The sequence below is a fragment of the Lissotriton helveticus genome, chromosome 2_1 (assembly GCF_964261635.1).
Source record: "Lissotriton helveticus chromosome 2_1, aLisHel1.1, whole genome shotgun sequence".
NCBI classification, from domain to species: domain Eukaryota; kingdom Metazoa; phylum Chordata; class Amphibia; order Caudata; family Salamandridae; genus Lissotriton; species Lissotriton helveticus.
Genome location: NC_136059.1, coordinates 1544200923 through 1544213935, shown reverse-complemented (window position 1 = coordinate 1544213935; position 13013 = coordinate 1544200923). Strand labels below are relative to the sequence as shown.

Below are 13013 nucleotides of genomic sequence, written 5' to 3'. Positions count from 1 at the left end.
TGAGCCTCCTTCCAACAACTTAAAAGGTCTCAATATCAAAAGATGCCTCAAAGCCACGTCACAATATTCAACAATAAATCATAGGGGCAAAGATTTTTAGAGTGCTAGATTCCATGTGAAAGCAAGTGTTACTTCAATCCTTGAAGGATACCAGTTCAAATACCTGAACAATAATTGCAAAGTAACTAGGCCTTTAATTCTAGAAATGGAAGACAGTGAAGAAGAATCATTCTATCCAACAGAAGAGATGTTATTCCTGGCCGCAGACGGTGGAGAGAAAATGCACAAAACATTCCCATCTATTCCAGGATGAAGTCTCTAAGGGAGCCATGCCTCCTTGACCAACCAGATTGTAAATGGCTGCTATTGGGAGCCCTGTACTCTTCGGCCAAATAACACCAATACCCACCTTCATCCCCCTAGCTCTTCATCCCATTGCTACCAACACCCATTCTTCCAATACGCACTTTGTAAGCTGTTCTTTTTTTCATAATGCACACCAAAGTGGAAATCAGCTTGGGGATGGAGCAATCATCATAAAACTCTCTTTCTTACTTAGAGTAAAATGGGGTAAATCTAATGCTGATCAGAGCAACACAACTGTTCACTAAAAGAATGAAAGGAAGAACGTCTAGGCCAGAAATGTGACCAACACTGTACAGATAAGGCCATCATTTTTAAGCATTTCTGCCATGACACCAAAAACTCACAGGAGTTTTGTGGACTGAAAATCCTATTTCTATTACATGTGAGAGGACAAATGGGTCTGCATCTACATTTTGTAAAGTCAGACAAGTGGAACTACACTTATTAGGACCATATCTCCTCTAAGGTCTTTCAAGCTGCACAATTGAGTTGTACTGCGGAAGTCTTGCAATGAAACACAACCTCCTATGTTAGCTTGAACTAATATTAAAATGGGAGGCCTAGCCCAAGTTGGAGACCAAGAGGCTCTTTAATGGAAATAAATCTGGGGGGAACATTTAGAGCAAGTTTAGCTTGTAAGGATATACAGATTGTGGAGGAAACTCAAAACAATCTGAAGGCTTTTAATCACCAACTACTGCCATGATTTTAACCATATATACATGCGTGGGTGAAACATGGATCTTCAGGAGAACTGCATATTTAAAAAACTCTTTAAAAAAAACTTTGTTGACAATTTTACCTGAGTATATGAGAAATGTTAAAAAGAAAAGATTTAGGCCAAAAAGGAAGGGGGAAGACAGGTTCCTAACAGCACATACCATGGGAGACAGAATGCTGAAATTGAAGGCTAGTGAAAAATAAACAACAGCAACTTTACAAAAGCTATGCGCTCAGAAAATTAGAGGATTTTGTTCTAGCTCTGCATTTAAATTGCCCCTTTAATACACACATAACAAAACACAAAAAGGCATTCATACAACCCATGCCCGCATTGATATAACTTACTGCATCTTCTGACAGGGACTGGCGGCAGAGCTCTGAAAATAAAAATAAAGAAATAAATAACCTGGTGTTATTAAGCAGTAGCTTTCTTACATGAGAAAATATATATTTGGGATATCAAACTTCATAACTTTGCTCCCAAACAAATGCTTTACATGAAAGCACGCTGACAAATCCCACCATGCAGAGCAAAATGTCAGTTTAATAAGGTGCCAAACCTTCTGCCTGCTGCAGTTTTTTCATTGCATCGTCAAGCCTTCCTTGTCCAATCATTGTGCAGGCTGCATTATAACAAAGCTCATAGGTGAGATCTTGAAGTCCCAGGTCATCCTGTTAGGAAGCAGTAAAATTGATGGGATTAATTTGTGAAAATTAAATAAACTGTTAAATATATCAAACAAGTGCATTTGTTAAAAAATATAAACAGTGACAATACAGCATTAAAGTTGTTACCCAATAAAAATATAATACTTCTCCTTAGAGCAACACCTCTTACATTTATAGATGCCACCAGTGATTCTACAAAAACTCAGACCTAGGATAATAAATAACAAATGTTTATATGCAAAAAAACTTGCAATACTATAAGATAGTGTTGTATACAATAAAAGTTAGCCGGACCTCATGTTAGAAGGGTAGATTGGAACGTTGTTCCAGAGAAGAGTTCATAATTGTGTTGGCCAAATGTCTCAAACTTTTCAAAGACCATGTATACCATGTTTAAAATTACAAATTACATTTAGAAAAATCATTTAGCACACTTTGCAGAGTCAGAGTTTATCAGTTTTCTTTTTCCACCGGATAAAAAGATACCACCAGACAAAAACCTATACAGAAGTAACTATGCTCATCAGAAAAGGTGTGCCAAGAAAACAAAACTGGTAAGGACGGAGACCCAATAAGAGGAAGGATGAAAGAATCTTTGGAGAATGCAGAGTCTAAGGAGACGAGTGGACATTTCAATGAGTAACAAACTTGGTAAGAGTTACATCTATTATTTAGAATGCTTAAAAATGATAGTCGCATTGTATTAGAAACTACATAAAATGCAAGTTATTATTTTAGTTCGGATTCTGAATGATGTGTGGCATGTAACGTACTGTCGGAGAATGGAAACATTTGTGGATTCTTTCAATGTGCTATGGTTTTAACATCCTTCGTTGATAACGAGGGCAGGCTGATGCACAGAAGTCCTGGGAATTCACCTGACTATTTTGAGGGGGAACGGTTATTTTTCTCACCAGCTTCTGCTCTGAAATTTACCATAGAAAGGAACATGTGACATAATTATTCATCACCAACAAGGCTGCAAGTCAATTGCATTATATGACTTCGCGGTCAACACTGGCTCACTCTAGGGGCATGGCTAGCGAGCCAAACATGGCGGACGGAGATTGCTAAAGCTCCGGTGCCGCCGGGAGCAAAACGATCCTGTGTGCCGTTTCCGGGGGTAGCCCTGTGCCATCGAGGACTGGATCCTGCTCCTTCGGTGCCCTGCTCGCCTCGACGGAGTTTTCCCGGTCCTGGGAGTCACGAGCGCCGAGCAAACCGACGAGGAGAGGTGCAGCCTGGTCCTGCGCTGGGAGCCGGGGGCTCGGGTACGGCCTGCGCCCGAGACGCGAGGCCGCCGCCAGCCGAGCCGCCGACGGACTGCGTGGCCTTAACTGCCTGGGGAGCGACCTCGCTGCTGGTGAGCTAGGGGGTGAGTGCGCATCTTCCGCGGCGCCCCCCCCCCCTTCGGCGGCCACCGACGGCACGATCAGGAGACCTGGGGGAGCTGCGCTGGTGCGCGTGGAGTTGCCCTGACTGCGAGGCCCCGGCCCTGCGCGGCACCGAAGACCCAGAGGGAAGCCAAGGGGACTGCCATCACGGGAAGCGGGCACAAGCGCTCTGAGGACGGCGCCGCATTGAACCTATCTGCCTTCCCCCTGATCTCTCCTCCCCCCCTCTTCCTCCGAGGCCTTTACAGTCGCCGAGGGGCCGGACCAGGGACACACTGCTGGCGTCACTGAGACAGGGGGCACGACGCTGGACCTGCCGCCATTACCCCGGGTGAGGAGTGGGGCCTGGACGAGGGGGCTTGGTCGGCCCGGACCTGCGCCTGCGGGGGCTGCGGTGGCGGCAGACTGGTGCCGAGGGGAGTGGGGAAGCGAGGGTAGACCCCCCCCCCCTACAGGCGTGAAAGGGCCCACCGTCTTCCCCGCTGCGACGAGATCCTCTCTGGTACTTGTGAAGCGGCGGCCCTGCCTGGCCGACACGTCCGCTGGCCCCCTGCCGCCAACACAGTGAGGGACGGACTCGACTGCGGCCTGCGTCTCCACGTCCAGCGGTCCCGTACTGACGAACTCGGTGAAGCTGTCCGTCTGCTGCGATCTGGAGTAGCTGAGGGACGTGACGGACGCCCGAGGGGACGTGTCTTGAGTAGAGGTTGGGATCTGCCCTGCAATACTCACCATGGGGCGCAGAGGCGCGAAGGCGACAGAGGGCCAGGACGGAACAACGACGGGACCTATCCCTGATGCGACTCTGGATGGCTCCACGCCCCTGGCATTGAATTCTACCCCTGCGGAAGTCCACCAGGGAAACAAACTGGACCTGATCCTTAAAGAAATTAGAGACTCTAGGGCTGCGATAGAGGCGCAAATGGGCACCCTTACTACTAACCTCTCCCTGCTTAAAGCCGATCATGCCAAACTGTCGGAAAAAGTCAAAGACCAGGGAATGACGCTGGCGGACCTTGCCCCAACGGTGGCGGAACATACGGACTCCATCCAACAAATCCAACACCAGGTACAAACTCTTATAGACAGATTAGAGGATGCGGAAGGACGCAATAGACGCAACAACATACGCGTCATTGGCCTGCCGGAACGCTGTGAGGGGCCCCACGCAACGGACTTTATGGAGCACTGGTTCCGAGATAATGTTGCTGCAGAAGGATTGTCCCCGTACTTCTGTGTGGAGAGAGCTCATAGGATCCCTACGGGTCAGCCGAGCCCGGGCCGACCACCACAACCCCTGATTGTGAGGACCCTCAACTATCGGGACAGGGACACACTGCTTAGACAAGCCCGGCTGAAATCCGTTATAGAATACGAAAACAAACGCATATCCCTCTACCCGGACTACACCAATTTAGTGCAGAAACAGAGATCTTCCTACTACGAGGTTAAAAAGAAGCTCCAAAAAGCCAAACTCCGATACGCTCTGTTGTTTCCTGCATGACTCAAAGTGATCCACGATAACAAAACCCACTTCTTCGATAGCCCCACGGATGCGGAAGAGTGGCTGGAAGTGATGGACATTGAGAAGGACCTGGACCCGACTCAGGGCTCGACGACCAGCGGATCGAAGGATGGAACGGAGAGTGCAAAGAGTGGATCAAGAGCCCGAAGTGTGGAACCGAAGAGACGTGGGCCTCCTGTCCACGAACAGAAAAAAGGGCAAGACGACGCTGTTGCAGTGGCGGGCTCCTTCAGGGAAGACCGAGGGCAAGTAAATACGGACACCGAGGATAGCACTATACATTCGGACTCAGAAAACAGTATGGTGCTGTTCCCGACTGTGACGCCCAGAGCAGCGGATGAACTCCTAGACACCGCCCTGGAATAAGGACTGTTGCTGATATGATCTGTATCGTCAAGTCAAACTGGTATCCTTTTTCTTTATTGTAACCTGGCTGCACGACCGAGGGGTGGGGAGGGAATAGACCCTATGGACAAAGTGCGCAAATGTGTTTATGCACTACCTGTTAGCTCCTGAGGTGAACTATCCTTGTCCACTGTGTGCGGTCCCAGGCATGCGGCCCGTGTGCGACCCACACTCTACCCATTCCGGGTCTACACCTCTGACTGTGCGGGGATACAGGCCCCCTCCCCCCAAGTGGCGGACAGTGACAATGATTGGTTGAAAGATACCCCTCCCGGCGGCGCCGTTGAGCAGGCAGCGCAGACTGGCATGGTCCATCAGATATGGCTCAAGCCTAGCAGACCCCCCAAGAGCGTATGCACTGTTACATGTTTGCTTTTGTTTTACAGTTTCATGTTCGGCACAGCAAGGTTCCGAGGCTGCGCCTCCAGAGTTGGGGTTTGGGATAGGGAGGGAATCGTCTCTGGGCTGACTAGGCCGAGGTCCATAATGCACTGCATTCTGTTGTCCCCTTGGACGTCTGTATTTGGATATGGCTGAAGAGAGAGGGAAGTATAGGCTGGTTACGTGGAATGTGAGGGGGTTGGGGGCGATACAGAAGCGACATAGGGTACACGCCTTCTTGATTCGCCAGAGGGCGCATATTGTATTCCTCCAGGAATCCCACCTGACACAGCCTGAGGTGCACACTTTACGGAAAAAATGGAGGGGAGCTGTGCTTTTCACAACATACTCTGCCTTTTCCAGGGGAGCCACGATATGGATACGATATGGGGTCCCCTTCGTGGAGCTGGAGAGGAAAACAGACGACCAAGGGTGTTACCTTCTGGTAAGGGGCACACTAGACGGTATAATGGTAGTCCTGGGCTGTATTTATGCCCCAAACTACGACCAGGACAGATTCCTTTCAATGGTTGGTAGGGCCCTGGCAGGCTGGGCGGACATCCCGTGGATTTTGGGAGGTGACTGGAACATGGTCCTAGATGTACGTCTAGATAGATCACACCCTCCCCTTCAGGCGGCGGGAGTTCATAAAATGTCCGACTCGTTTGGCACATGGCTTCAGGGATGGGGGTTAACTGATGTGTGGCGCACACTGTATCCGACACTTAAAGAAGATTCGTACTACTCCCCACTACATAACCTACACACCCACCTGGACAGATTCGCTTGCTCCAACTCCCTAACGGCACAGTGTGTATCGGCAGCCTACCTTGCCAAAACGTTCTCGGACCATAGACCGCTAACGCTTGATTTACAGTGGCGCAGGATTCCCTCACCGGTACCCACCTGGAGGCTCAACCCCTCATTACTTGAAGATGGCCCGTTCCGTGCCCACCTTGAGGACACGCTAACCGGCTACTTCAGAGAAAACTGGGACTCTGCGTCCTCAAACCTGGTAGTGTGGGATGCAATGAAGGCTGTGGTGAGGGGAGCTGCGATTGGCCGGCTGGTGGGCGCCAGACAGGAGGTTCATGATAAACTTTGTACGGTGGAGAGCCGTCTGAAAGAGCTAGAGACCGCGGTGGGAACGGACCCAGGTCGCAGAGATGACCTACAACTGTGTAATGTTGAGCATGCGGAACTCCTAGAAACCTTATGGGTTATTGACTATAGGGAATATCTGAGGCGACAGCAGGCGGAGGCGGACAGGTCGGGGGCACTGCTGGCTCGTCTGATCAGGGATACCCCTGAGACCCCAGCGATTACGAGCATCCGGGACGACACATGCAGACAGGTAAACACGCAGTTGGAGATTAACAATGTGTTCAGGACCCACCTGGAGAGGTTGTATGCCCCTCCCCCTAATAATAATCGAGATACCATGGTGGACTTCCTGGATGGGTTGGTAATCCCAACCCTGCCCCGGGAGATCCAGACGGCCCTCGCCGAACCCATATCGCAAAAGGAAATTAAAACTGCCATCCACACCTTAAATCGGGGCAAGACCCCGGGTATGCATGGTCTGCCCGGGGAGTTTTTTCAAACTTACTCCGATACGCTGGTGCCTATCCTGGAAAAAATATACAACACTGCTTATGAGGTCGGCCATCTGCCGGCCTCGACTATGCAGGCCTTGGTCATTTCCATCCCGAAACGCGGCAGAGACGCCCTGGATGTGGGTAATTATAGGCCTCTGTCTATGCTCCCTTCGGAGTATAAAATCCTTAGCAAGGCTATCGCCATGAGAATACAAGCCCACCTCCCTGGCCTGAAACACACTGATCAATGAGGTTTCCTACTAGAGAGAAGCACTTCCCAGAACACGAGGCGACTACACGCCCTTATGTCCACCACCCCCCCCGGAATTCCCGAGAGCTGGCTGCATAACCCTTGACCTACGTCAAGCGTTTGACTCACTGGCATGGGACTTCATGTTTGAAACCTTACACCGTTTCGGCTTCCCGGATGCCCTGATAAAATGGATTCGTCTATTGTACACGCATCCAACGGCTAGGGCACGCACCGGCAGACATACTTCGGACAGCTATGACGTGCACAGGGGCACCCGACAGGGATGCCCACTGTCACCGCTGTTGTTCGTGCTCACATTAGAACCCCTGGCGATTGCACTCCGGACTAGAGCAGCGGAGGCGGCCATTATGGTTGGAGATACTCATAACCTGCTCTCCATATACGCTGACGACATACTACTGTTCCTTCGAGATCTACGGGGTGACCACACACATCTAGCGACGATCTTTACTCAATTCGAAAGAATCTCTGGCCTGGCTGTGAACCCCCGAATATCACTGGGTTTCTTTTTCCGAGACGTCAACAGCCTACCCAAATACAATTTGGCGCTCACGAGATCCAGGTGGCTCCAACTACATTTAAATACCTTGGTATTAACGTATACCGGTACCCTGAAGACCAGATTGAGGGCAATGTGCGAAGAGCGATCAATGGCCTTCGAAGTAGCGTGTCCTTCTGGGCGTCCTTGCCCCTATCAGTAATGGGCCGGGTGGCAATTTCAAAGATGGTCCATCTTCCCCGAATACTGTACTACTTTGTGAATTTACCCGTCCTCCTCCCACAACACATTCACCACACTAAACTCGTTGCTAATTAACTTAATTTGGGGCTCGGGTAGACGGCGGATGAGTCTCAAGAAGTTACAGCTGTCCACCAGACAAGGAGGCCTGGGGGCACCGGATCTGCGAAGCTACTACTATGCTAGCCAGCTCCAGTGGCTGGCAAGATGGGTGGCGGGCAGACACCTCCACGAGATCGCATTCACGGCAGCCAAACTGGCGCGCGGAGACCTCCATTCCCTCCTACTGCCTATGGCCCGGATTCCCAGAGATTGTCACCCCCTACTACTCGTGGCACTGAAATGTTGGCGGAAAGCGCTAAAGTACACGGCAGGAACCCCTCCCTATGCAGACAACATCCCCCTAATCGGCCTCCCGACTCCACAGGGGACTCTGTCCAGACATAGATTACGACCCTGGACAGATGCTGGGGTAGACAGGGTGGGAGACTTATTTGGGGATGAAACCCTATTAGATCATGCTACCTTCACACAATCCACAGGGGCCCCGCAACGACTGTACTTGTTGCACGCCTCGGTGACCCACTATGTTAGACGCACCTGGGCTCCACAACGCACTAAGCCGGACCAACACGAACTGGTCCATCTCCTCCACTACATGGGGACGGGCGGACACTTAGTGAAGTGGCTCTACGTAGGCATCAGAGAACACGCAGCTTTGCCCCTCACCGCACTTAGGGAGGCCTGGACTACAGACACAGGGGAGGAGATCACAGACGGCGATTGGAAGACCATCCTTGGTCACCCTAGGAGAGTGTCCAGGAACGTTAAATTCAAATTTATACAGGCCATGGTCTTGCACAGGGCATATCTCACTCCCCAGAGACTACATAGGATGTTTCCTAACACCCCCCACAACTGCCCTAGGTGTCGGGAAGATGATGCTCATATTATTCACATGTTATGGACATGCCCGAGAATACGTAATTACTGGGTGACAATTAGAAATACACTGTTCACTATAACTGTTCTGCAGATCCCTGAGGGTGCATTGCCCTGCCTGATAGGTAACAGGAAGAGACCCAAGGTCTGTAAGGCACAATTGAAATTTATAGACTTGGCTCTCTTGTTGGCACTCCGCACCCTCACCATGAGATGGAAGTCACCTAGGCCCCCGGATGTAGAGGTATGGAGGTCCGACATGCTGAAATGGGGAAAGGCAGAGGCTGCGGAGCTGCGCAGAGAGGAAGAGAAGGGCCACCGTAAATACCCCATTGCACAGGACTGGGACCGTATGTAATAGAACTGGAGGACGATAACCCAGAAATGTGACTGACACATATTGTATGACCACACGCTTGGTATGAGGAGTGCCTATATGCGCGGCTACCTAGCCCGATTACACCAATAACCATGCCTATCCAATGTAGTATTCATTCCTGCAGACATAAAACTGGTATATCCATCTTATGGACGATGTACACGGGGACTGCCAGGAGACGGGAAGAGGGAGGGGGGAGTTGGGAGGGATGGGACTTGAAGAGGCAATGCAGTATTCTACGGACGCGGAATACAAGTTATATTAAAATGTTTTCTGGGAATGTTACGAGGCACGACAAATAAATGGATGGTAGGAATAATATGCCAAAGTTAAGTTAAAGAAATCGGAAAAGACTGATAATATGTAAGATGATTAACTGTGCATTGTAATGCTTGTTACAGTCATGAATAAAGAGTTTAAAAAAAAAAAAAAAAAAACACTGGCTCACTCTGGTGCAATGCCTCGGGTCAAATGATCTTGCCACAGTTAGACAATAGTCCCTTGTTGCTAAGAACACTTTTTTTTAAATTGGGTGCCTCTTATCAAGTACCACAAAGCCTAAATAAGAGTATACACAGGAAGGGCCAAGCATTCCAATTCATTCATAGCTTCTATTTCTCAACCTGCTTGCAGGATATTATCAGTTCCTCTTATGGTTTGGACATCTGGTTTCTGCTCTGAAACTATCTCAATGGCATGTGATGTTACACAAAAAATCTCAGTTTGAAAAAATAATGCAGTTAAATTACATTATGCATAAGAGCACTCCTATTCTTTGTCTCCTTTTCATAAACTTCACATAAGATGAACAACTTAGATTTGTGTTAGTAAGAATTTTAGAATTTGCTTCACTAGAAATTAGTGATGGGCGGAATCCACGGTTTACCATAAAAACTCTGCAAGATTCCACAGAGTTCCTCCAACAAGCTGAAAATATGCACATTGCGCTGCAATTAATGCCAGTAGCATGAGCAGGGCTGAAAAATCTGCACAAACTGCACCATGCGGTGCACATGAGCGCGACCATTCAAGCTGATTTTCCTGCTGCTCGAGTAGAAAATCTACTCCAGCATCAGCAAATCTACTCAAGAAGCAGTTCTGACCGCCTGCGTTAGAAAATTGCACTAGGAGACCCCACATCTTGCTCACTAGCTCGCGTTTCTGGAACCTTGCAGGGGAAAAAATTCCACCATGTGATGACTGGAATTACGGGAAGAATGAACATTCCACTGACAGCTACTTGAAATGCAGTCGGTGGTTACATAAAAGGATATAAGCAGCAAGACTTTTTTGTTTTTAATTCTGGCTTGACAGTGTAGCAGTGTGCAAAATTGTTACCAAGTATTCAAAACCTACAAAGAGTGGGCTTTGGCGCTTTAAAAAGATGCATAGTCTCAAACGTCATGCTACTGGCTGTTTAGTACATAATTCCACTTCCTTTGAAATGCCTAATGAGGAGATTCATTACAAAATCTTGAAATCTGGCAGTTATGTTCCTCTTTCATTGAGAAAAACACAAGAATATCGTCATGGAAGAAACTGACTTTCTTTAGAGACAAGTCAATCTATTCATCATGAGCTGGAAGATGCTTGATGCGGACGACAAGCCAGGATACTTCTTTTGTAGTGATGCAAGCAGTGAGGAAATTAGAATCGGGGTGTCACTTGATCAGATATGCCAATTCTTGATCTACTGAAATATTTGCCATTATTGAGTAGCAAAAACATATCAAACATATTTGGCCATGCCTCTTATTGTGATTAGCCCTCCTCCAGATTATGGACCAAGTGCATGTGTTCATCCACTGCTCTCATTTTAGGAACTACTTTTTCTTTGTGTTTGGGCACGAGTGCTCCTGTTTTTACAAGCTCTGTCCCACCTGCCCCAACACTGCTGCTTCTTTTCCTTCACACACCGGCTTTATTATTCACCTTCTCATGCATTTCTGTTTAATTATGTAACTTGCTTATAGTGTTTCATTATTTTAAAAAATAATAATAATTATATACAGACATTCCACTTCAAAAGCTTGGTTTGGTCTCAGAGCTTTTTCCCAGCCCAACCTCCTCCTTGAGGTCATCGGTTATGTCAGGACCTCTGGAGATGCATCACACGTAAGGTGTGCTGTGATAAGTTGAACTAACCTGCTTGTCCACCAACTGCCCCCCACCCAACACTTCAAAACTGGAAGCATCTGTCGCCCTAAAATCAAACCTTTCCATTGTATACAGTAATACAAAATGTACCAATCACCGAAGTATAATGTAGCTGGGGTACAACGCCATGCCAGCCGCTCTTTTTAGGGTTCTGGTGATCGTCTGGGGCCTGTATAATTGGAGCTCCCATAATAGTCCACCAGACTTGTCCCAGTAAACTTCCAGAACCAGACTGTCAGGCATTGGAGCTCCCTGATGAGGAGCTACCCTATAGCCTCATGCCATCGGGCTTCAGCTCTTGCCGGTCTTGTCTCAGTATACTGCGTTGTCTATGGTTCTGTCTCTCCTCGGGCGATCTGATCGCCCTTCTCCACCTCCCTGAGACGTCATCAGCTCTGCTGTCGAACTTTGGCAGTGGTTTCCTCTTTGTCATCCAGTCTCTCATGCCTGCTCAGGGCTCTTGAAGAATATGGATCTCCCTTGATACAGGGACAGCAATGGAAAAGATGCAGTACAATGAATCTATATAAAAAATAAAAATAAATGACTATTCGTAGAGGGTGCCCCAAGAAGTGGGACCATAAATAAATGGGGGAAATGGAACAAATACAGAGGTGATATCTGTATATACCCTTCCATAGAACTGCAACGTGAAAGAGGGTTATTGCTAGATCAAACAGTGAATGATGTGGAGCCCACGTCCTCACTTCCGTAGTTACTGTCCACTTGTACGACCCCACCTGCTTTACATGCTATTGGTGTATTCATGTCCCCTAGCTCTTACTGTTTACAAATCAGACGAGTGGTTTGCACCCTGGCTCATCTCTGGGACAGATATGGTGATTGTTTCATCTCTGTATTGTACACTGTCATTTTAATGTGGTAATGTGGACCTGCCTACTGATTTGTCATTGCCTTGTACTTTTTCTTTCTTTTGTTTAATAAGAATTGTTACCCAAAAAAAAAATGACTATTGATTAGGTTTATACCTTGGTCGGCAACACCTGACTTCCTATCCCAGCAGCAAATGGAATCAAAGGGGTATAATGCATGAGGAGGGTGTCACATGTTGGTGTTAAACTTCTTAATGTATGGTTGGAAATCACAATAAGAAGAATTTAATGTTTTAAAAAAGGAAAAAAAAAAAAAAAGAAGATTCAGCAACATAGAAGGAGCTCCCTTGACTGGTCACGAGTAACTGCCACTACAGAATCATATAAGCCAGTTACAGAATTCAGAACCCTTGTCACTATAGCAATGTAATAACTGAGATGATGTGACACTGGAAAGGAGAAAAAAGGAGAGCAGTACGAAAATGTATTATAACACCTTCAGTACAATGCAGGGGCACTGTTTTAGATCTAAAAAAAAAGCATTCTAAACCATGACACATTATTAAATTCTTTATCTTGCAGGTGTTTTTTTTTTTTTAAGCAAATTCAATACACCAGTTTTTAATGG

At 47.7% G+C, this 13013-nt stretch overlaps 1 protein-coding gene across 2 annotated transcripts in view; it reads right to left on the bottom strand.

Moving 5' to 3' along the window:
- Positions 1-13013, bottom strand: part of SRP72 (signal recognition particle 72) — a 278175-nt gene that overhangs the window by 196526 nt on the left and 68636 nt on the right. For both annotated transcript variants that reach the window (XM_078676511.1, XM_078676512.1), the window contains exons 5-6: positions 1650-1761; positions 1435-1466 (exon numbers count right to left, since the gene is read on the bottom strand). In XM_078676511.1, coding sequence (XP_078532637.1) covers positions 1435-1466; positions 1650-1761 — 144 coding nt within the window. The remainder of the gene's footprint in view (positions 1-1434; positions 1467-1649; positions 1762-13013) is intronic.